This window comes from Plasmodium gallinaceum (genome assembly GCF_900005855.1).
Source record: "Plasmodium gallinaceum strain 8A genome assembly, contig: PGAL8A_v1_68, whole genome shotgun sequence".
Taxonomy (NCBI): Eukaryota; Apicomplexa; class Aconoidasida; order Haemosporida; family Plasmodiidae; genus Plasmodium; species Plasmodium gallinaceum.
Window position 1 is genome coordinate 292,230 of NW_021628229.1, and position 25,134 is coordinate 317,363.

Below are 25,134 nucleotides of genomic sequence, written 5' to 3' on the forward strand. Positions count from 1 at the left end.
CAATTATAATTTTTAAATAAAAAATACTTGAAATGTTTTTATTTTGTTAATTAATTTTTTTTTTTTTTTTAAATATGTTCACATAAATTTTTATCTTCTTATTTCTTTTTTAATGATATTATTGCATTATTATTTTTCATTAATTTCCACTCAAAATACTTAACTCTTAATTTTTTTATTAATTCAATTTTTTTCTTCAAAAACTAGTAATTTTGTTTCAACTATTTTATATAATTATTTTTTATTCATGTTTATAATACACTTTTTTTTTTAAAATTCAAGAAAATCATTTACTTGAAAAATATATCTTGAGTAAAAATTTTATTATTTTTATATTTATATTTAAAACAAAGTATAATAAAAAAAAAAAATTTATATCTTTATTTATTATTTTTTTTTTTCTTTATTACTTTTTAAAAAAAATATAAATAAAAAAAATTAAATTCTTATAAAATATGCAATACAAAAAAATATTTTTTATAGAATAAAATTGAAAGAAATTTTTTTTTTTTTTAAATTCATAATTTATATACATTTTCTTTTAAAAATAAAAAAGTTATAAAAATAAAAATATATGTTAACAATTTTTTCTTTATTTCACCTTCAGTTTCATAAAATTAATTTTTTTGGAAATATGTATATTGTATTTTAAATGTTTAAATTTTAATAAAAATAGCATACAGTATTATATTAAAAAAAAGCATTTCTGCATACATCAAGTAAATATTTTATGTTGAAAGATGAAATCTAATTCAAATTGCCTTTTTTTTTTTTTTTTTTTTATTTTTTACTTTATTAAAGACAAAATATAATAGAAAAATTAAAAAATAAAGTTTTGCATTAATTTTTTTTTTTTTTTTTTTTTGCTTTGAGTGCGTACATTTTTTTAGATTATTTTGTTTAAAAAAGAGAAAAGTTATTTGAATTTAAAATGGGAAATAAATGTGTGTACAATTATCACAAAAGGAAAGTGAATGAAAAATAAAAAAATCCATTCTAATTTAATTTAAAAATATTATTTTAAAAAAAAAAAAAAAAAAAAAAAAAAATGAAAAATATTGAATAAAAGATTATTTTGTTGTAACAATTTTTTTTAAAAAATATAAGTTTTCCAACAAAAAAGAAGCAAAAAAAAAAAATTAAAAAAAAAAGATACAGAAAATGTTTAAAAAAATAATAAAGATATTTTACAATTATAAGAATCTTTTTAAGTCTATGTATAATCAAAGGTGCATAAAAATTTATATTTTTTTTTAAATTAGACAAAAAAAAAAAAAAAAAAAAATACAATAATAAAGAAAAAATGTAATAAATAAATAATATAAAGTATTATAATACATTAAAAATCATAAAAATATATATGCATAATGACAAAAAAAAAAATATAAAAAGATAAATAAAAATGTCAAAATAAAAACATATATTTATTTTAATTTTATAAATATAAAATATGGTATAAACACAAAGTTAAAAAAAGGAAAGCAATGAATGAATGAATGAATGATGAAAAAAATACAACCCAACAACAATTATAATTTTAGAAAAATCTAAGAAAATAAAATTTTCACAAGTAATAACATTTTTTTTTTTTAACAGTTATAGTTTTACAAGTAATAAAATTTTTTAATTATAAAGCATATAATAAAAAATAAAATTTTTTAAATAAAGATATTCTTCTATTAAACCAGAATAGTCATTAATGTGAATAATAAAATATTCTCAAAAGATTATTAATATTTTGCAAAAATATGATAATAGAATTTTAATTTTTCTTTTGAGGAGGAATATGAACAATTAGACCATCATAAGCGGCAACAACTTTTTTATCATTAAAATCATAGTTATTACAATTGTTATTATCAGGATAATTAATATAATTTTTATCTTCATAAATATTAGTTTTTATTATATTTTCATTATTTTTTATTTTTTCTTCATTTTCTTTAATTTCTCTTTTTTCCTCATACTCTTTATTTTCTTTACCTTCTCCATATTTGCTATTTTCATTATTAGCCTGAAAAGATTCTAATGCTTCATTTTCAATTTTTCTCATAACTATAATATTTTTTAATTTATTATCACCAATGTATCTTTGAGAAAAGTGAGTTAAAATTAATTTTTTTGCATTTATTTTTTTGGCAAAATTTCCTGCCATATTAGCAGTGGAATGTCCTCTTTCGGAAATTATTTTATTATAACTTTCTATAAGGTTTCCATTACTTATTTTTTTTTTTAATAAATTTTTTTTTTCACTTTGTTTTTTTTCTTCATTTATAATAGGTGTATTGTTTTTTTCGCAGAGGTTACCAACTTCTTTGTTTTCATCTAATTTACTTATCTCATTTTCACATAAATTTTTTTTTTCATTATCTTTTGTGACATCCTCTTTTATAATATTTTGACTATTATTTGAAGTATATTCGTTTGTTTGTTCATGCAAAAGTTTATTTTTATTTGGAATATAATTTAAAATGTCTTTTTGTTGAACTTCATCTATCTGGGAACAATCAGTAATTTGTATATTATAATTATCTTCATATAAACAATCAGAAGTAATGTTATCAGTTAAGTCAATCATACTATTAGTTGATTCATGAATTAAAATATCAGCATCTTTTGCAAAGTTCTCTAAATTTGATGCATCACAAGTATCTTGACAAATTACTATTTTTCTTTCTTTGTATATTTCTTTGTATGCATTATTAAAAGTTAATTTTGTTTGATCTGGAAATATAATTACATCATTTAATTTCATTTTTCTTATCATATTTTCATATATTTTATAAGGAGTATATTCTAAATTTTTGCATTGTTTGAGTTGATCATAATTATTTTTAATTAGTTCATTTATATAAGAAGCATTAAATTTATTTTTAACATTCGTTTCTTCAATAATATAACCAATAGTTGGAATTGTGTGTTTAATAGAAAAACCATTTATTTCTAAAAAATCATTTTTTAATATAGGATATACATTTTTGTCATTTTTATAAATATATTCTAAATTATTTTTATTTTTTAAAGTATTACTATTCAACGAATCATAGTTTTTATTACTCAATTTTAATTCATATACGAAATATTTTGTAACTCCTTTTGAATATGTAGAATTCAAATTATTTTTTAAAAATCTGTATATTCCTTCTGGACCATATATGTTTATTTTATTAATACTTCTCAGCATTGTTAAAACAGATATTAATCCAAGACAATGATCTCCATGTAAATGTGTAATAAAAATATTCTTTATTTTACTAACTTTTATATTTGCTTTCTGCAATGATATAAAAGTATTTTCACCACAATCGAATAAAAAAGCTTCATTATATTTTCTTTTGGTTGTTTGAAAAATAAAAGATGAAGTACCCCTACTTGTTGAAGGATACATCGATCCTGTTCCTAAAAATATTAACTTCCAATCACTTTTTTTTTCGTTATTGTCTTCATATCTATTTCTTTTTACTTTTATATCATACGTTTTTGTATCAATATATAAATCTCTTATTTCAATTTTATACTTATTTATTAAATATTCTAGAATCTTTTTAAATAAAACTAATTTTTTTACGATAATCATCACTTCTTCATCAATTCTTTTTTTTATAGATTCTTCTGGTTTATCATTAATTATACATTCATACATTGATTCATTACTGCATTTTTTTACAACATGTTCAAAATTTTCTTTATTTATATTTTTATCCTTTATTTCTTTATTTATAATTACATTGTTTTCACATTTTTTACTATTTCCATCATTATTATCAATTTCATTTTTTTTATTTTCTTCATCATCATATTTTTCATCAATTTTCTGCTCTTTTTGATGATTTTCAAACTCATTCAACAAAAGCAAATGTATGTAATTATAGAATATTTTATCTATATAATCCTTAACTAAATAATTATCTTTTAAACTAATTACATTATTATAAATTACATTTTTTATTAATTTATCATACGTACTTACAGTTTCTGAATGTAACTCATATTCAAAATTTCCAACTAATTTATCAACTTCTGGACACTTATCAGTAATTTTTTTTTTTTTTTCAATATCATTTATATTGTATTCATATAATTCTCTTTTTTCATCTTCATATATTTCTATAATATTTCTATTTACGAATAATAGTTTATCAACACCATTTTTTATTTTGTTAACTAACTCTTCTTTATCTAATTCAGTTAATTCTTCTTTATCACTACTTATCGTATATTTTAAATTATTCTTTTTTATTTTAAAAAGATAAACTGATTTCTTTTTTGTAATTAAATTATGCTTTTTTTTTTTATTTAATATATACACAAAATTATTCTTATAATTTATCAAATAAAAAGAAGGTCTTCTAGTTGACAAATTATATATCAATGAAAATTTTAAAAAAAAAAATATTACAACAATATACGAAAAAAAAAAACATTTCTTCCTCTTATTATTAATAAATAGTATTATCATTCTTTAAACTAGATGTTAGTTGCTTACTATTTATATCTCTCAATTTTCTTTTTTTTTTTTTAATTTTTTATAATAGTTTCACATTTTTATACTATTAAAAATTTTTACTTTTTATTTTTATTTTTTAAAAATTATTAAATATTAATCCATTTTGCTTTTCTTCCTTTTTTTAAGTAGATATAAAAATTTTATAAATTTTTTTTTGCTTAAAATATATGTAATGCTTTTTTTTAAAATTTTGATAAAAAAAAATTGTTTTAGCAGATGTAATGATATATATGAAGAAAAAAAAAAAATTAAACCCTATTAATTATTTACTCAAAATTAATAAAAAATTTAATAAAATTAGCTATATAATGTATAAAAAAAAATAAAGATATAAAATGATAATAAAAACAAAAACTAAAAAATTTAAAAAAAAGCAGATATATGACATAAAATGTACAATGAAAATTTAAAACAAAATTATAAAATATAGAATTAAATAATATAAAAAGTAAATTTAAAATTTAAGAAGCATTAAAATATATATATTTAATGTTTTACGATATTAAAAAATCTTAAAGCAAAATAAGATAGATATCCTTAATAAATTAAAATATCCATTTTTATAAAAAATAAAAGCTTTTTTTTTAACTGTGTATGTTTTATATACCATTCATCTATTTTCAAAAATAGGTTTTAATATATCTAGACAACTAGAAAAAATAAAGTTTGTCAAGTTTTCGTCACTTTCATCAACATTTACACTTACATAGAATGGAATTTTAAATTTCTTTCCTATAATAAAATATATATATATATATATATATATATATATATGTAATTTGCTTTTCATTTTTTTATTTCATTTAAGTGTAACCTAATAATCTAGCTACATCATTTCCATATGAATTAGGTTCACCTACTAAACAAACTGTATTATCAGCATCTTCCTGAAAAAATATATATAAAATAAATGAAATATTTTAAAAATTACATATGTAACATTTTTTTTTTTTTCTTTATAAAAGAAACAAATTTTCATAATAATTAAAAAACTTAAGAAATATAAAGCATCTAATCGAATGTTATAGATACAAGTAAAATAAATAGATACGTAAAATAAAAAATGATAAATTATTTTAAAATTCATCCACTTATTCTTTTTTTTTTTTTTTTTTTCATATTTTTGTCCATAATTATATACAAATATTTGTAATTTGATATTTTTTTACATATTTTAAGGGATAAGAGGCTTGTAAATCATTTAACTCGTTATTTTCATCACTCACAGATATAAACATAGTTTCATTAAAATCAATAACACAAAAATAAAGATTCAAATAACTCATATAAATTTTATGATATCTATAAATTTCTACATTGACATTACATTCTTTCCCCTTTTGTATTGTACTTGAATAATTTTCTGAATATTCACAAGGTTCATTCATCTTGAATTGATTGATTTTTATAGTGTTTTCAAAAAGAAATTTTTTTAATTTATAATTAAAGTAAATTATTATATTATAACGAAGTATATAATATCTTTTTTTTATTTTATATATAATTCATTAATAATTTGATGTAATTTTTTTTTTTTTTCATTCTTATATTTAAAATCTGAAAAAATTTGAATTATTAATAGTTTAAGTTTAAACCAAAATTAAAAATAATTGAGAATTATTTCATCATACATAAATGAAATCTTTTAAATAACAGATACCTGTAATAGTATTAGAAATATAAATTTTTTATAGGAACATTTTTTCTTTTTTTTAAATTAGCTAAGAAACACACATATTTTTATTTTGTAAAAAAATTAATTAAAATAATACAAACTATATTTAAGAAAAGATAATATTACAACACATATTATTGTATTTTATTATCATATTAAAATGTTTTTCTCTACATAAGTTTATTTTATCTTATTTTATTCTTTTTTTTTTTTTTTTTTTTTTTTTTTTTTTGTACTTCATTTTATAATAAACATATATTAGAACAAAATAATAATTAGCTTTACAGAAATTACATTAAAATTAATACAAAATTTTATATAAATAAATTTATCATCCTTTATTTACAATGATAAATAGTGAATTAATTAAATGGAAAAAAATCCCTAAAAGGAAAAGAACTTTCGAAAATTCTTTCTTTGTAATGATTTAAGAAAAGAAGTTAAAATAAAAAAAAAGAGTAATATTTATGTTAAATATGTTTTTTAACTTGACTATAAAAAATTTAAAGTATTTATTTATGAGAAAATTTAAGAAATTGTAAGAAAGTTGAGGACTTGCTCAAAATAAAACTAAATAATATTTTTTAAAGAAATTAAAAAAAAAAAAAAAAAAGGAAAAAAGCATAAAATTATGTATTAAATAATAATTTAAAATTATATAGCTTTTTTTACTTTATATATTAAAAAAAAAAAATAAAATTAATATGAACAAAAAGAATACAAGTATTTTTTTTTTTAATGTGTCTAACTATTTACATACAGTTTTTTTTTTTTTTTTTTTGCTGTTCATAATTTTTTTTTTTTTTTAATAATATTATATCATTAAAATGAATAACAGAAAAGATGGAGTAATGGGATTGGCAAACTTAATTAGTGACAGTTACTTGGAATCTTTTAATACAGCTACATTTCAAAAAGCTGTAAAATTTAATCGATCAGATTATATATTAACAGCCTCAGGAAATAAAGTGTGCAAAAATTCCATTTTGTGTGGAATGAAAAATATTCATATGTTAGGAAAATCAATTATAAAGAGTGAAGCTATATTAAGAGGTGATTTAAGTAATTTATATTTTGGAAAATATGTTATAATTGGTTCGAAAACACTTATATGCCCTTGTTTCATAAACAAAAAAGAAAATATTGATAATAATTACAATATCTATAGTAATAAAACTGAAAGAATCAAATCAAACGATAGTTCATATGTAACAGTAACTATTGGTGATAATGTGTATATTGGAAATGATTGCATTGTTAAAGCAGCATTTATAGGAAATAATGTTTACATTGGAAACAATTGTGTGATTGGAGAAAGAGTTGTAATAAAAGATAACGTAATTATTAAAGATAATACTTTTATTCCTAATGATACCATTATATCTCCTTTTTCAAAATATGCTGGATGTCCTGCAAAATTTATAAAAGAGTTACCTGAATCTGCTGAAATATTTTTAAAAGACATTTCTTATTTTCATTATAAAAATTTCACACCTGATTCTAAAACATGAAAAATTAAATATTATTATCTTTTTTTCTGTTTCTTTTATATTTTGTTAATATATATATATACATATACTATAATACCTATTGCTTTTTTTGCTTTTTTCGTTGTTTTTTATTGTATTATACATAATATTATTGTTAAAATCATCATTTCCATTTATTATAATTATTTCTATTAATATTTATTATTCTTTTTTATTTTATTTTTTTTAATGTCTTTTTGAGAATTATTTAATTTTTAAATTTAACATGAAATTCATCATGTTTTTCTTTAGTGAATAATATTTTTATATAGAATATTTTTCTTATCTCTTTTACATCATTTGCTACAATTTTTACTTAGATTTTTGTTTTGAATAATTTTCTGATTTTCCCAAGGTAATTTTTTATACTTTTATTATTGTTTCATCAATGGAACAACAAAATAAATATTTATGCATATTTAACATATTTTCAAAAATATTCTTTTTAAAAGAAAGTAATAAAAATGGTAAATAATAATAAAATAAAAATAATTAGGAATAATTTTATTTATTCATTTATTTCTCAAACATATGTTATTTAACTTAATCCTCTTCTACATTAACTATACAATAAAATTACATATATAAATTACTTATTTCACGTAATTATGCATAATGTAATTGTAAATTAAGATAAATTATTTCATATTATGCTATGTAAATTTATATATATAAATACATATTTACATAAAAATAACAAAACTTGAAATACTTAAAATTTTATATATACAGAAATTTTTTTCATTATAGATGCTCATAAAAAAAAAAAAAAAAAAAAAAAAAAAAAATATTAAATATTAAATATTAAATATTTAATTTAAAATTTTTTAAATAAATTTAAAGAAAAGATTATTTATAAACTTTAAAAATTAAAATCATATAATAGTGATTTTATTTTTAGAAATTTATTCATATTCAGAAGAATTCATTATTTTATTTTTTAAAATTATTACTATTATTTCCCTCTTTTTCTATATTATATCATTTTTTTTAACTAATTTGCGAACACATTTAATAAAAACACATGCATGTTTCAGAATGAATAAATTTCACTTGAGATGTGAAGAATTACTCAGTTAAAAAAAGATATAACAATTACAATAATTAAAAAAATTTTAATAAAAATAAGAATTGAATAATATAATTAGAACCATTACTAAATTCCGCTAATGATAAAATTTGAGTATTCATAACATTTTAATAATTTTTATTCTATTAATTTTTTTTTTTTTCACCTTGTGTTTGTATGTTTTAATGAAGTTAAAATAGTTTATGCAATTTTTTTTTATTGCATAAGAAATGTAATTAAACAACGTGCTAAGTTTAATTTTATTTGTCCTTTAACTTTCTATTCTTTTCTTTTCTTTTCCTTTTTTTTTTATTTTTATTATTATTACTACTATTATATTTCTTTTATATGTTTAATTATTTAATTTTTTATTTTTAAGTGTTCTAATATTGTAAAATTTAATTAATTGAATAAATTTAAATAACTTTGTTATATTTATAATTGTGTACGAACAATTACAAATTTATTTTTTTTTTACTTGTGGGTAATTATTTCATTGAATATTTTCTTAAGTATATTTTTCTTTATTAATATTAACTCATAAACTTAATAAATTATATTTTTATATTTCATAAAATGTTATATATATTTCATTTATTATTAAACATTAATTGTTATATTTAACGAAGCTTATTTTTTTCATTTCTACTTGGAATTATAAATTTTGTTTATATTCAAAAAAAAAAAAAAAAAAAATGAGGGAAAGAATTCAACAAGATTCAAGTAATAATTATATATTATTAAGGATATTTTAAATTAAATAAAAACAAAAGTTTACATGAATTTTATATTATGTATAAAAATAAAAATATAATTATATAAAATATATATTTATATATTTTATTTATTCACATATATATACATATATATATATATATATATATATATATATATATATATATATATATATATATATATATATATATATATATATATATATATAAACTTATTTTAGATAGAGATAAAAAAAGTTCTTCAAAGAAAGTTAAGAGAAGTATAGATAAACATAAATCAAATGAAATGAAGAAAAAAAGTCATTATAGTAAAGGTGAAGATGAAAAATATTATGAGAAAAAGAAAAGTCATAGAACAAATTCAAAACATAAATATATAAAGTCATCAAATAATAAAAATCCTCTAGAAACAGATTCATCTAAATATGATGAACATTTTGAAGAAAAAGTGAATTTATTAAAAAATAAAGAAAATTATAATAATTCACAGAATTTATCAAATAAAAAGTCTGTATCATATGAAAAAAAAAAAAGTAAAAAAAGAAACATGAATTCAGATATCAATGAACAAAAATTTTCAGAATTAGAAAATGAAGAAAAAAAGAATGTTGATTTAAAAAGTGATTTGAAAATATTTGATGAAATTAAAAATGAAGATAAAAGAAAGAGTGAAAATAAATATGATATTAAAAATTATGATAGAAAAAATGAAAAGAAGAAGGAAAGTTATAAAAGGCATGAGAATAAAAAAAAAGAAGAAAAAATTACAGAATATAGTAAAAAAAAAAATGAAGATAGAAAAAATTATAGAAAATATGAAGACGAAAAGAGAAAACATGAAAATAAATATGATAATAAAAAGCATCATGAAAAAAAAGAAGAAGATTATAGATATGAAAAAAAAAAGTATGAAGACAAAAAATATGAATACAAAAAACATGAAGAAGAAAAACGTAAAAAAATAAAAATAGACGATAAGAAAACAGATTATAAAAAAAATGAGGAAAAAAAAAATGATGATAAAAAACATAGCAAAAAAAAAGGTAGTGACAAAAAAGATATATATAAAAAATATGAAGAAAAGAGAAAAGGAAAAATAAATTATGATAAAACATATGACGATTCATATACCAATGAAAAAAATGATTACGATAAAAAATCATCTAGCTACAAATACAGAAGTAAACATAGAAATATATCTATTAATAGTAAGCAAATTTACAGATATAATGATCATAATTATAATTCGTTATCATCAGATAATTATTCCAAACGTAGTATTAGTAAGAAAGTTCAAAATGAAAATAGAAGTAGAAGTATTAGTAACAATAAATTATTTAGTAAATATAATAGAAAAGTAGAAGATAAAAAATTAAACAATATACTTTGTGAAGAAAAATATGATAATAATGATAATACTAACAATATCTATAACTACAATAATAGCAATAGCATGTTTAAAAATCCCTATATGGATGATGACTTCAAATCAGATGGATACAAAAATTATAATATGGATATGAAGAAAAGATTTGAGAAAGAAGATTTTGAAAATGATTATGTAACAACGTATAATCAAAATTATACATGGTATGATTCCAATTATAAAGATAAAATGAAAAATAAAACATTACACAATTTTTTCCATGAAGATGATCAAAAAATAGGAAATAAAAAAAATATGAAGTTTAGAGATTATAAGATGAAAAATATGAAAAATAGAATAACGAATAGTATGTATCATAATAACTTATTAAAGTCATCTGCTAATGAAGACTTTGAAAAAAATAATTATATTAATAATAACAAAATAGACGATAATAATAGCAATAATATACCTATGAAAAATTATATGAATTCAAATTCATCCAATATTTTAGGAATACCAAATAATAATACCATGCCAATGATGAATTACAATAACATGACACACCCATCATTTAAAAATAATGTTATAAAAAATGTAAATAATATGATTTATAATAATGATATGATTTACAATAGAAATAACAATATGTATAATGAAAATCAGATTAATCTAATTAATAATTCTTCCATAAATAATAATAATATGAAAAATTCTTCATCATTAATTATGAATAACACTATTTCTAATATTCACGAAGAACATAGAGAATTTTTTAATGTAAATAAAAAGAAAATTATGCAACAAAATAACCAAACCGAATCTAACAATTTAATTATACCACCACCCCCATTTAGTGATAATAGATTTTATAATATGAATATGCCAATGAATAATAGAAAATCTTTAATATTATTGCCAAATGATAATCAAATGAAAATGAATAATATTAACAATCCAAACATGATAAATTATAATAACTCAAATATGATAAATATCAACCCCAATATGATAAATAATAACCCCAATATGATAAATAATAACCCCAATATGATAAATAATAACCCCAACATTATAAATAATAACCCAAATATAATGAGTAATAATTTAATGAATAATTTTAATCCAATGGATCCTTTAAAAAATAGACAATTAAAAGTTTCTAATATAAATAATGTAATGGGAGAGGTAGACTTAAAAGAAAAAAATGTAGAAAATAATATAACTAACGCAACCAACATAAATCAAATGAATATACCTCCTCCTCCTGACTTAGAAATAAAAAAAAATAAAAATAAAATAGTATCTAATGCATTATTCAATGACAAAAATATGCTTAATTTTTGTAACGATAATAATTCCTCTCCTGCTCAGAGTATTTCAAGATTTAATAATTCAATTAATAGAAATGCATTGTCATCTATTAACAGTGTAAATAATAATAACAATATTATGAATAACCAAAAAGCGAATAACATGAAATTACTTGAAAAAAATACATCTAATCCAAATTGTGTAATTTTGAATCCAAATAATATGGTTTTATCGCAAAATTTAAACGTTCACAATAATATGTTAAATATAAATAATAACAATAGAAAATTAAACATAAACAAAAATTTTAATCAAATAAGAAACATACAACCGATTAACACAGAAGACGGATTAGATAACAATGATGAAAATATATTAGGTGTAAATAATAATAAAAATATGACACCAAATTTATTAAATAACATGTATATGAATAATGAAAATTTAGATAATATTAATAATATGAATTACTTAGATGATAATAAAAATTTTAATAATCCATTAATTAATAATATTGCAACTAATAATAATAGTATAAATGATATGAAAAATATATCTTTTAATAAAAGTGGTAATTCTTCAAAGTTGTCAAATAATGTTCTTATCTCAAAAAGTGTTAGCAATAATATTCAAAGGATAGATTTAAATTCATCACTTTTAAAATCATCTAATTTTGATGATTCTAATGATATGCTAATAAATTATCAAGAAAATGACGTAAATACTTTTGCAAATGAAAACAGTTGGAATAATAATTTTCATTTTATTGATAATTTTAAAAGTAGTTGTTCTGAAGATAAAATCAATGATAAAAACGGGTGTGAAAATTCTTACGCTAACACTTTAGACATAACATTAAATGAAGATAAAAATATAATAAAAGAGGATAATGAAAAAGGTGATTTATTGTACATTAGTGAAAATTATGATGATCATACAAAAATAAAAGACTCTGAAAAAAATATTAGAAAAGAATTAACTAAAGAAGAAAAGTTACATGAATGGCTTGAAAAACAGCTTCTTAATCAAACTAATATTATATCAGATGCATTTCATTTAATTCCTTTATTTTCAAAAAATATAAAAAAATCAAGTTTTAAAAATATATTTGTAGATAACAATCCTGATGAAGAAACTATGATTGATTATACAACGAATTCAATAAGTTCTAAAGTGAATTCTCTTAAAGATAGCGAAAAAAATTATATTGATGATTTTTTTTTAAGTTTTAAACATAATACAAAAGATAACTTTTCTTTTAAAGAAAAAATTTCCTATAAAATGTTAGAAATAGAAGATTTAAATAATCCTGATGATAGTGATATCTTTATTACTGCAACCAATAATAATGTATTAAATGATTTAGATGAAAAAATAATAGAAGAAAAATATATAAGTCATTTAAGAGATTTCATTTTATCGTCTAATGAATTTTATAAGGAAAAGAATACTTTTTTGAATAAAGAAGATGAAAAAGAAAATAAAGAAGAATACAACAATTCAAAAAATAAAAATGACTCCTCTTTTTGTTCAGATATGGGTAATAAAATATCAGAAAAAAACAATAATTTCATAACGCATTTTGAATGTATGAATGAAAAGTTATTTGGGCATGTAGAAGATAAAACAAACAGTAACTCTGATATGATAAAAAATGATTTATATAACAATAATAATGATGATAATAATGATGATAATAATGATGAAAATAATGATGAAAATAGAAATAACTATTTTTTAAATCTCATGAAATCTAATATAAAAAATTCTTTTTCATTAAAAAGCAATATTTTTAAGAATAACAAATCAAAAGAACAAGATCAGGAACAAACTGTTATAACAAACGAAGATTCAAATAAATTAAATGAACAACTTTTACAATTAAAGGAAAATGCAGATACATTATTGAATAAAAAGAGTTTCAGTTATAAATATTATTTATTTTCCTTAATGCTACAAAAACATTTTAACACAAGAAATTTTGATCAAAAAAATATGTTAAATGATAAAATGAATATTTCTTCAATTAATTTATTTTTTTTAAATAACTATACTGTAACATCAGAAGATTCTATTAATATGTATTAAAATAAAATGTTCTTAAAAAAATTGAGTGAAATGTATATGCGCAATTGCAAAAACTAAAATATAAAGAAAAGAAAATATTTTTTATTTTTTTATTTTTTCATATCTATGTTTTCCATAAAATTTATTTAAAAAATATATGCGTAAAATTATGTTTCTTAAAATTAAATTTTAGTATATATATTATTTTAATTCTTATTATTACATATAATTTTTGTCAAATATAAAAAATATGATCAGTATATTAAAGTTTTTTATTTAAATAAAAGCATAACCCTAATTTATAAAATTTCTTTTTACTTTATTATTATTTTATTTTATTTTATTTTATTTTTTTTGTATCTGCTTATTATTATAAAATAAATTAAAAATGCACTCATTTTTGTTAAACATAAATTGTAAAATAGAACAAAATAGGTTTAAAAATAATATTATTAAAAAAAAAAAAAAAAATACTAAAAAATATACGGAAGTGATGATTCAATTATAAAAATTTATGAAAAAAATATACATGAAAATTTTTTAATAATATATTTTTAAAATTAAAAAAAAAAGTTATATATAAAAAAAATAAAAGAATATATATGTAGATGTAGATATATCAACAAATTTAAATAGTGTGGCATTCATCAGCCAAGTTTCTTTTCATAACTTCTTTTATTTTATCAGAAGCCCTAAAGTCTGCTATAATTTCTGTACATCTTTGAGCTTCATATATTATTTTTTCAGGTTTCTTTTCTACTAATTTTTCACATGCGCGTGCATCTGCCATACTTGAAGTGCTTGCCTGTGATTCAAAAATATAAACATCATTAACCTTATCAACTAACTTTTCACATGCTCTTGCATCTGCTGTACTCTTTTCACTTCTTTGAGATTCAAAAACTGTTTTTTCTGGTTTTTTTTCAACTAGTTTTTCACAAGCTCTTGCATCTGCTGTACTCTTTTCACTTCTTTGGGATTCAAAAACAGTTTTTTCTGGTTTTTTATCAACTAATTTTTCACAGGCTCTTGCATCTGCTGAGCTTTTTTCACATTTCTGTGCTTCAAAAATAGATTTCCTCTGTTCCTTTTCAACTAACTTTTCGCAAGCCCTTGCATCTGCTGAGCTTTTTTCACATTTCTGAGCTTCAAAAACAGTTTTTTCTGGTTTTTTTTCAATTAATTTTTCACAGGCTCTTGCATCTGCTGAGCTCTTTTCACATTTTTGTGCTTCAAAAACTGTTTTTTCTGATTTTTTTTCAACCAATTTTTCACAGGCTCTTGCATCTGCTGAGCTTTTTTCACATTTTTGTGCTTCAAAAATAGATTTCCTTTGTTCTTTTTCAACCAATTTTTCACATGCTCTTGCATCTGCTGTACTCTTTTCACTTCTTTGAGATTCAAAAACTGTTTTTTCTGTTTTTTTTTCAACTAGTTTTTCACAAGCTCTTGCATCTGCTGTACTCTTTTCACTTCTTTGGGATTCAAAAACAGTTTTTTCTGGTTTTTTTTCAATTAACTTTTCACAGGCTCTTGCATCTGCTGTACTTTTTTCACATTTTTGTGCTTCAAAAACTGTCTTTTCTGGTTTTTTTTCAATTAACTTTTCACAGGCTCTTGCATCTGCTGAGCTTTTTTCATTTTTTTGAGATTCAAAAACTGTCTTTTCTGATTTTTTTTCAACCAATTTTTCACAGGCTCTTGCATCTGCTGAGCTCTTTTCACATTTTTGTGCTTCAAAAACTGTTTTTTCTGATTTTTTTTCAACCAATTTTTCACAGGCTCTTGCATCTGCTGAGCTTTTTTCACATTTTTGTGCTTCAAAAATAGATTTCCTCTGTTCCTTTTCAACTAACTTTTCACAAGCTCTTGCATCTGCTGTACTTTTTTCACATTTTTGAGATTCAAAAACTGTCTTTTCTGGTTTTTTTTCAATTAACTTTTCACAGGCTCTTGCATCTGCTGTACTTTTTTCACATCTTTGAGATTCAAACACAGTTTTTTCTTGCTTTTTTTCAATTAACCTTTCACCTGATTTAGCATCAGCGCAGCTTATTTTTACCGTTTCAGATTCATAAATAGTTTTATTTTGTACTTTAGGAGCTATATCTTCACCATATTTAAAATCGGCTTTTACTTTTTGAATTTTTTCACCTACGAAAACGGTAATTTTTTGACTATTTCTTTTTTCGTTTAAAAAATCATTTATATTATTAATTTTTTTTTTGTTTTGAAGTTTATCTTCAGTGTTATTTTTTTTATCATTTTCATTTTTCACAATTTCTTCTTTATATTCCTTATTCATTTTTTCTGTTAAGTCTTTGTTCTTTTTGTCATTTTTATTACTTAAACTTTTATCATTATAATATGTATTACTTGAAAGTTTATTATTTGATTGATCAGGAAAATTTGTAAAAACTGCATTTTTTTTACAAAAATCATTTTTATTTGGTTCCTTATTATTATCATTTCCATTAATATTATACTCTTTTGGGTTATTTTTATCACTATCTGTATCATTAACTACTCTTTCTGTTATATTTGAACATATCACTTGTTTTTTTTCAATAGAAGTTCTATCCTCCAAATCTGCACTATTCAAGATGCTAGATTTTCTAGAAAAATTTGTTCTATCATATGTATCTACTTGACTCACTATGCTGTTTTTACTATCTAATTTATTAAATGAATTTTTACTTGATTCACCTTTTTCTTTTTTAAAGTTATTTGTATCTAAAACAATACTACCCTTTTTATTTAGAATATCATCAGAATAGTTTTCTATATCATTAAATGTTTGTGTAGAAGAGGTTTCTATTCTTCTTATATCCGGAAGATCACTATTTTTTTTATCAAATGATTCCTTTGTAATTTTATTTCTATCTGAAAAGTATTTATCAAATACTTCAAAATTTTCATCACTAGAATTATCCATTCTTTTAATATTATTTTTGTCATTATTAATAATATCATTACATTTAAAGCTGTTTAATTCATTTTTCTCTTGAATATTTATGTCTTTTCTAGGTATACCTGTTTTCTCTTCATTTACTATGTTTGAATAGTTCAATTCATTCATTTGATCCTTCATTATATTTATCAAAGAGTGTTTTAATTTGCTTATTTTTTAGTTATTATTTTTATTAACTTCTAATTTCACACTACTATTATTTAATAATATTAAAAATATTTTTTTTTCTTTTTAATAGAATTTTCTGATACTAACATTTTTATAAATTTAAATTTATTGAAGGCATGCATTTACATGTATATATATGTATATATAATACAAAAAAAAAAAAAAAAAAAAAAAAAAAAAAAAAAAAAAAAAAAAAAAAAATAAATAAATAAAAAGTAATAAAGGTTAAAAAAGTAAAAATAAAAAAATAAATTTAAAAAATGATATACATAATAAAAAACTTTCTTAAAAATTATATGTAGAAAAATTGTATGCTTAACATAAAAAAAAAAAAAAAAAAAATATGTAAATAAATAAAATAGAATAAAATAAAAATAACTAAAATAAATATAAATAAAAAAAATAGAATTTATAATACCAAAGTAATTGAGAATTATATAAAAATTAATCTTAACAAATTTTTTTAAAATAAAAAATCAAGATTCATAAAAAAAAATAAACTAAATATAATAATATAATTGAATAATAAGTTAATGTAGAAAAATTAAAAACGACATTTATTATTAATTTTTTTTTTTTTTTTAAGTTGCACACAAAACAACATGTTGTAAATTCTCATAAATGTTAACTTTTAAAACAAATGAAATGACATATATATACATATTTTTTCAATTTTTCTTTTATAATTTTGAAATATTATATTTTATTTTTAAGAAGAAAAATTAAAATAATTGAAAAATGCATTGTACAATTTAAACTTATAAATAATTTTTTCTTGTAGGAAATAAAAAAAAAAAATTTAAACAACCTATTACGAACTTTTAATTTCAAGAAAAAACAATGAATTACGAAATTAGGAAAAATTAAAAATTAATTATCATATATAGATAATTAATAATATATATAATATGAAAAAATTTATAAGAATAATATGTACTAATAAGATAAAAAAAATTAAAAATAAGAAACTTTTCAACATTTGTTAAAAAGTATATATTTAAAATATTTGTTCACTGTTTATAATATATACTTTTCTTAAGGAAATCACTTTTAATATATATAAATAAAAAAAAAAAAAAAATTGTTTCTTATATATTATGATATATTTTTTTATTAAGTGAACATTTATAGAATCGTTTTTATTAAAAAAAAAAAAAAAAAAGGAAAAAAGACATTACTCAAAATAATACTTTATGATTCTACGTTTACGCATGTAAATTTTTACCAGAAAAACATTATTAACAAAAAAAAAAAAAAAAAAAAATGAAATGATTATTTCGTAAATTTACTGTTAAGAAAATTAAGGCTACATCGTTTCTGACCAATAATTCTTTTGTCTTAATATTTATTTATATGCTAAAATAAGTTATGTTACTTTTTATATTGCAAGATAGATTAATTCAAATAAGAAACTTATAAAAATAATATTATATAAAAGAGAAACGTAAATAAAGTTTTACGTATTATTATCACAAAAGTAAAATAATTTTAATTTTAATTTTTTTCAATTTTTAAAATAAAAAAAATAAGTCATGTGTATTTTATTTTAAATAAGAGAAAAAACTATATTAAAAAAAATAAAAAGTTCATCATAACTGAATTAAAATTATACTTTTTTTAATAATCAAAAATGAGAAATTTTTCTCCTTTTATATTTTTTAAGAACTACTAATGAAAATTGAATTGTCTTAATATCCATTAAAAATATATAATTTAATCATATATTGTGAAATTAAAGAAAATAAAAAATCTTTATATTAAACAATATACTTTAATATATATTAATGAATAAAAATAAAAATAGTTACAAATTTTAAAGAACAATAATATATATATAGAATAATATTAATATTTTGTCTATTCATGAAACATATGAATTTAAGAACAATAATATATATATATAGAATAATATTAATTTTTTGTCTACTCATGAAACATACGAATTTACTTATTAAATCGTTATGAACTTAAATATAAGACATTTCAAACATGAAAAAAAAATATTCTTTTTCTTAAAAGATATAAAAAAGAAAAGAGATTAATTTGTAATTTTTATATATAATTTGAAATTTATTACCAAAATATGTTCTTAAAAAATAAATTTAAAAAAATTATAAAAAATTTCTCATTTACATAAGATTGTTAAGTCAATCAGTATATTTATATAAAAAGTAATTAATTTTTATATATAAAAAAAATTCATTAAAAAAGCGAAAAAATATATATGAAAAAGTAAGTATATTTATTTACATTATAAGATTAGAGGTAATAAAATCCTTTTACACACAGATTTTTTTTTCCTTATTTTAAATATGATAATATAATAATATATGTATATAATTTTTTTTTAATTCTTGGATTTAAAAAAATATAAAAATTTTTAAAAGAAAAAATATATAATAAATTAATATATTAAAGAAATATTAATTTATTCAAATTTTTAGTTTTTTTTTTTTTTTTTTTTATATATATATATATATAATTCTATGTATTATCCTTATATAATTTACAACATAAAGCAATCCTTTTCTCCCCTTTTTCAATTGTATCTTCTGATATATCAGATGCCCATATGTTTGATTTTTCTGTAAGAATTCCATTTATCCTTGCATAATGTATTCCTCCGTTATATAAATTAAATAAAGAACACAATTCATAATTTTTTTTACATAAATTATCACTTTTAGCAGTATCATAGTCACAGCTAAGACAACCAATATGTACAAAATTTGTATCATATATTCCTGTTATACTTGGTATGGAAAAGGATTTTATTTCTGATACATTTAAACTTCTGTTATAAAAATGTAATTCATCTAAATAACCATTAAAACTGGAATAATTGGAATTTTTTCCTATTGTTATATTTCCTCTCTTTTCTACAATTTTGCTTTTTAAGAATACTGAATTATCAAATACTCCATTTACGTATATTTCTACTTGTTTTTCATTTAATGTTATTGCAATATTAGTCCATCTTCTCAATGGAATATGTCCAATAGAAGATAAACCTTCGTTTGAATTATCTTTTCCCATTATTCTCACTGATATTTTTGTTGTGTGCGGATGTAATAATATGGCTATTTTCTCTTCCTTATTATCTCTACCGTCAAATTAGAAAAAATATATATATATAAAAAAATAAAATAAAATATATAAAAAAAAAAAAATTTTAATTTTTACATCTGTGAAATAATGTTGCGAAAATGGCTAGTTGACCTTTCCAGTAAATAAATCCAAAATACTCTAAATTTTTAACAATTATAAAATTGGCAAATATAATAATATTTTTTTTTATATTTATTAAAATAAATACAGCTATATTATTATGTATTAACAAAAAAGAGATTAAATTTTTTTATCATAATAATATTTTGTGTGTATATATTATTTATTAAATATATAAAATATTCATTAATAAAAATATAAATTTTTATTATATTTAATATATATATATATATATATATGTAATCCTCTAGATTAAACAAACATGGTAAATTGAGTTGTTTTTAATGTTTCACCAGAAGGAACAAATCCAGATATATCTACCAAAAAATTAAGAAAAAAAAAATATAAAATAGTATTTAAATATTCTCTATTTTTTATTTTTTTTTCATAAATAAATAAATTACCCCCTATAAATGCCCCACTATAACCGTGTCCATTAAAACTAGGACCATTTCTTATTAACTTATGCATATGATTTTTATTTGAACTATAATCCAATGCATATATATCATCAAATGTCCATTTTCCTATTAATCCATTATGTATGCTATGAGAAATTATTGGGGTAGTAGTTCCCCCTAAACATATATTATTAGGAATCTCAAGACATTTTTCAAACAAGTTTTCAAAAGGCTCACTAAAAGATATTTCACTTAAATAATTAAATAATGATTTTTCCAATTTGGCTAGTTTTATATTATATATAAAAAAAAATAAAATAAATATTACCATCCTTTTTTTTTTCATTTTTCAATAATTAAACTTACAAGTAAAATAACAATAAAAATATTATAGAAGAAATAAAAGCTAAAATATAAAAAAATATTATATAATGATATAATAGTACTTCTTATAATAATATTTATTTAATAAATATATTTTTTACTAGCTAAAATTGACATATATTTGGTAGACTATTTTTGATGACTATTATAAAGATTAATATTTGCTTTAATAAAAACATACAGAAAATGCAAATTATGGTATTTTTATATTAATATTATTAATTTAATAAGTAATATTCTTACAACCCTTATATCAATAGAGATTCTTCCCTTTTTACCTTTTTTATCTTTTCTATAAATGAGACATAATAAAATACTATCATAAAATAAAAATAAATTGTAATATATATATAATTAATGTGCTTAAGAGTGCGAATAAAAAAAAAAAAAAAAAGTAAATAAATAAAATAGATCTGTTCTCTACGTATTTTTATTATACATTAATTATTACTGAAATTAAATTTAATATTTTTTTTTTTTTTTTTTTTCCTTTATTTAAATGAGAATAATTCCTCTGTAAATATATATATTAATATCTATTTTTTCATAATCTTACTTAAAATTGGAAAAAAAAATAATAATGATGAAACAAAAATTTCAATGTAATTACATTAAAATGGATATGTATCAGAAATGTTTTAAAATATAAAGTACTTAAGATATTTATAAATTTAAAGTATTAATTACTAAAAAACCCTATTACAGGTATAAAAAAAAAATATAGCTAATCTTATTATTAAGTTTTAATTTATTATTTTGTTTATTTTTTATATTTACTACTCTTTTTATTGTAATTTTTTTCTTTTTTTTTATTTAATTTTTATCTAATATTTCTATGTATTTATGTCTATTCATCTTATTTTTGTTAAAATTTAGTTTTTGAAAATACCTAAACTTTTATGTTGTTATGCAAGAAAAAATATTTTTTAATTCATCATAAGTTATAAATGATAATTTCAAAAAATGCTAAATTTTCGTTATAAAATAAAATTTAACATATCAGTTTTTTTTTTCTTTTTATTATAAATAAAAGTATTAAAAATGAATTAAGACACTTATAAAAAAATAAAAAAAAATAGTACATAAAATATATTTATTTGTCTAATATATATATATATATATATAATTTTAATACTTTAAATTGTTTCTCAAAGGTGTATATAATCATTTTTTAATTTTAAATTATATTTTTATTCAATATTTACAGAATTTATGAATTCCTTTAATTTTTATATAAAATTAGTAAATATGTTATATATATATATATATGTAACTAAAAATAACAACATGAAAAAATTTTATTAAAAATGATTAGATCTAATATGCATTTATAATTTTTTTATATTAGTTTTAAATATATGCCAAATAAGTTATCTTAAAAATGATTTGATTCATTATTATTTTTTTAAAAAATATTGATATTATATATATGAGTTTTGTTTATTTTTTTTTTTTGTTCAATTATGTCTAATTGTATTTTCCTTTTTTTTTTTTTTTTTGTTTTATATTTGTTTACGTTAAAAAATGAATATACATGTTAATTCACATAGAAAATAAGTGGATGTAATGATATTGAAGATAAATAAAAAAAAGAATATATTATTTTAATACTGTTTTATTTTTAGTAGGTATAATTTTTATATACATACAATTATAAAATTTTAATCTACTGAAAGAAAAAAAAAAAAAAAAAAAATGGAATTTCCGAATAAACAATGGTTTGATAATAAATTATATAAATTAGAAAATTTTTACAGAAAGAATAATTCTGTTCATTATTATTTAAAAAAAAATGATATAGTTACTGCTCTAGCTGAAATTAGAAAAGGAACATCTCCTTTTATGAGGGATGAATGTAATAGAACTGCTTTAGATTTAGCTATATTATTATTTATGAGAAAATTTCATGAATCAATTTTTACATCTTTTATTACTGATTTTATATATAAAAATATTAGTGATAAATCAAGGATGGAGTTTGTATATAATAAAAAAGGAGAAATCATAAATTATGATGAAAAAATGTTTTATTGTTATGATGACATTATGGAACAATTAAAGAAAAATAAGAAATCAAATAGAAATAAAATGAAAAGTTATAATGATGATAATATTATATCATGTCTATTACTACAAAAAAAAATAAAATATTCTCCTTTATTAGTAAAATATCAAGATGATTCAAAATATACTTCAGAATTAGAATATAAAAAAAAAGATTTGCTATTTTTATTTGAGGAAGTGTTAACTACCCCAATGTCTAAAAATATTCAAGTACAGCTAGATGAACTATTAAGAAAGATGAACGCTCTCCTATTTTTTATAAAAACATTAAGTAAAAATATTACTTTAAAAAAATATTCAGAATCTGTTATTAAAGAAGAAATTTCAAATTTATCTTTTCCTTTTTTGTATAATACTACTATTCATACTCTTTTTAGACTATTTCCTTTAAATCATTATAATGAAAAATGGAATATAAAAAATCCTGCTGATTCGAGAAGATTAATTAACAAAATCCTTTCGAAAAATTTAATAGGTAATGAAATAATTAAATTTATTGGAAAGTCATTATTTTATTTTTCTGATCTACTTAAGATATATAACCCAAATGTATTTAAACAAGATCCTATAATTTCTCAATATTTATTACATATGTCTTTTACACTAGATAATGAATACCTTTTTAATCTTATAATTAATAAAAATAACGTTTTTGATAAAATTGATATATTTCATTGGGACGAATTAATAGACTCCATATCACCTTATAAAAAAATGTTTAAACCCTATTATAAACCATTAATATATGCAAGATTAAAAAAAGAGTTTTTAGATATATTAGAAAAAGATTTTTATGAATATAAAAAAAAGGACATAAAAAATCATAAAAAGAATAATACTTCAAAATATATAAAAGATGATTTAAATTCTACATTTCGGATATTGAAAATATATGAGGATATTTTTAATGCTTCTGATTATAATGAACTAGAAAAAGTGTTAAAAAAAAAAATTTTGAAATTGGAAGATAAAAAAAGGAAAAAAAAAGGAGAAAAAACTAAAATATAAAGATTCATTTTTTTTCTAGAAGAAAATAATTATATAATTGTTAGCCTTAAAATAAAAAAATATATTCTATATCAATGGATTAAGAAAAGTAATATAACTGAAAACATATAGAACTAAAAATATTTTAACAGAATATTGTATTAGTTATATTTTTTAAAATGAATAATAATAAATATACAATTTTTAAAGTAAAAATGAAATTAAAAAAAAAAAAAAAAAAAAAAAGATTATTTAAAATTTTTAGACTTTCGAACTAAAAATACTTGATAATTATTATCTACTACAATTTTCTAGGTAAACCTTAATAGGTTCAAAAAAATTTACAAGTGTAGAAAAGTTAGAGCATTTTTTTTTTTTTTTTTAACAAAACAAATGTTTTTTTTGTAGTTTATATCTTAATATTATTTTCAATGTAAAATATGCTTCTGTCTTTAATTATATAAATAAATAAAGAAACCTATATATATACATATATATAAGCAAAAGTTTTTGTTTTTTTCTTTTTATTAAGGTTTTGTAAAGATATATAATAAATAAATTTTATATTTTATTTTCAACTGTTTTTTTTTTTTTTTTTTTTTTTTTCATATTTATATATATATGATATTATTTTTATTTATTTTTTTACATATTTTTATAAACTTCTTTT

At 18.1% G+C, this 25,134-nt stretch overlaps 7 protein-coding genes across 7 annotated transcripts; 3 read left to right on the forward strand and 4 right to left on the reverse strand.

Annotated features, from left to right (window-relative positions):
• Nucleotides 1-1,762: 1,762 nt before the first annotated feature.
• PGAL8A_00183000 (metallo-hydrolase/oxidoreductase, putative) lies at nt 1,763-4,459 on the reverse strand (the record flags this gene model as incomplete). Its single annotated transcript, XM_028670514.1, has 1 exon — nt 1,763-4,459. The coding sequence occupies one exon, from the start codon at nt 4,457-4,459 to the stop codon at nt 1,763-1,765; it is 2,697 nt and encodes an 898-aa protein (XP_028527259.1).
• A 658-nt stretch (nt 4,460-5,117) lies between these two features.
• PGAL8A_00183100 (conserved Plasmodium protein, unknown function) lies at nt 5,118-5,895 on the reverse strand (the record flags this gene model as incomplete). Its single annotated transcript, XM_028670515.1, has 3 exons — nt 5,118-5,239; nt 5,322-5,394; nt 5,677-5,895. The coding sequence occupies 3 exons, from the start codon at nt 5,893-5,895 to the stop codon at nt 5,118-5,120; spliced, it is 414 nt and encodes a 137-aa protein (XP_028527260.1).
• A 1,114-nt stretch (nt 5,896-7,009) lies between these two features.
• On the forward strand, nt 7,010-7,693 carry PGAL8A_00183200 (dynactin subunit 5, putative; the record flags this gene model as incomplete). Its single annotated transcript, XM_028670516.1, has 1 exon — nt 7,010-7,693. The coding sequence occupies one exon, from the start codon at nt 7,010-7,012 to the stop codon at nt 7,691-7,693; it is 684 nt and encodes a 227-aa protein (XP_028527261.1).
• Nucleotides 7,694-9,800: 2,107 nt separating this feature from the next.
• PGAL8A_00183300 (conserved Plasmodium protein, unknown function) lies at nt 9,801-14,282 on the forward strand (the record flags this gene model as incomplete). The annotated part of the gene is made up of 1 exon (XM_028670517.1): nt 9,801-14,282. One exon carries the CDS (start codon nt 9,801-9,803, stop codon nt 14,280-14,282), a length of 4,482 nt encoding a protein of 1,493 aa, XP_028527262.1.
• A 607-nt stretch (nt 14,283-14,889) lies between these two features.
• PGAL8A_00183400 (conserved Plasmodium protein, unknown function) lies at nt 14,890-17,340 on the reverse strand (the record flags this gene model as incomplete). Its single annotated transcript, XM_028670518.1, has 1 exon — nt 14,890-17,340. One exon carries the CDS (start codon nt 17,338-17,340, stop codon nt 14,890-14,892), a length of 2,451 nt encoding a protein of 816 aa, XP_028527263.1.
• Nucleotides 17,341-19,884: 2,544 nt separating this feature from the next.
• PGAL8A_00183500 (conserved Plasmodium protein, unknown function) lies at nt 19,885-21,360 on the reverse strand (the record flags this gene model as incomplete). Its single annotated transcript, XM_028670519.1, has 4 exons — nt 19,885-20,503; nt 20,584-20,646; nt 20,891-20,945; nt 21,033-21,360. 4 exons carry the CDS (start codon nt 21,358-21,360, stop codon nt 19,885-19,887), a joined length of 1,065 nt encoding a protein of 354 aa, XP_028527264.1.
• Nucleotides 21,361-23,108: 1,748 nt separating this feature from the next.
• Nucleotides 23,109-24,485, forward strand: PGAL8A_00183600 (conserved Plasmodium protein, unknown function; the record flags this gene model as incomplete). The annotated part of the gene is made up of 1 exon (XM_028670520.1): nt 23,109-24,485. One exon carries the CDS (start codon nt 23,109-23,111, stop codon nt 24,483-24,485), a length of 1,377 nt encoding a protein of 458 aa, XP_028527265.1.
• Nucleotides 24,486-25,134: the final 649 nt, after the last annotated feature.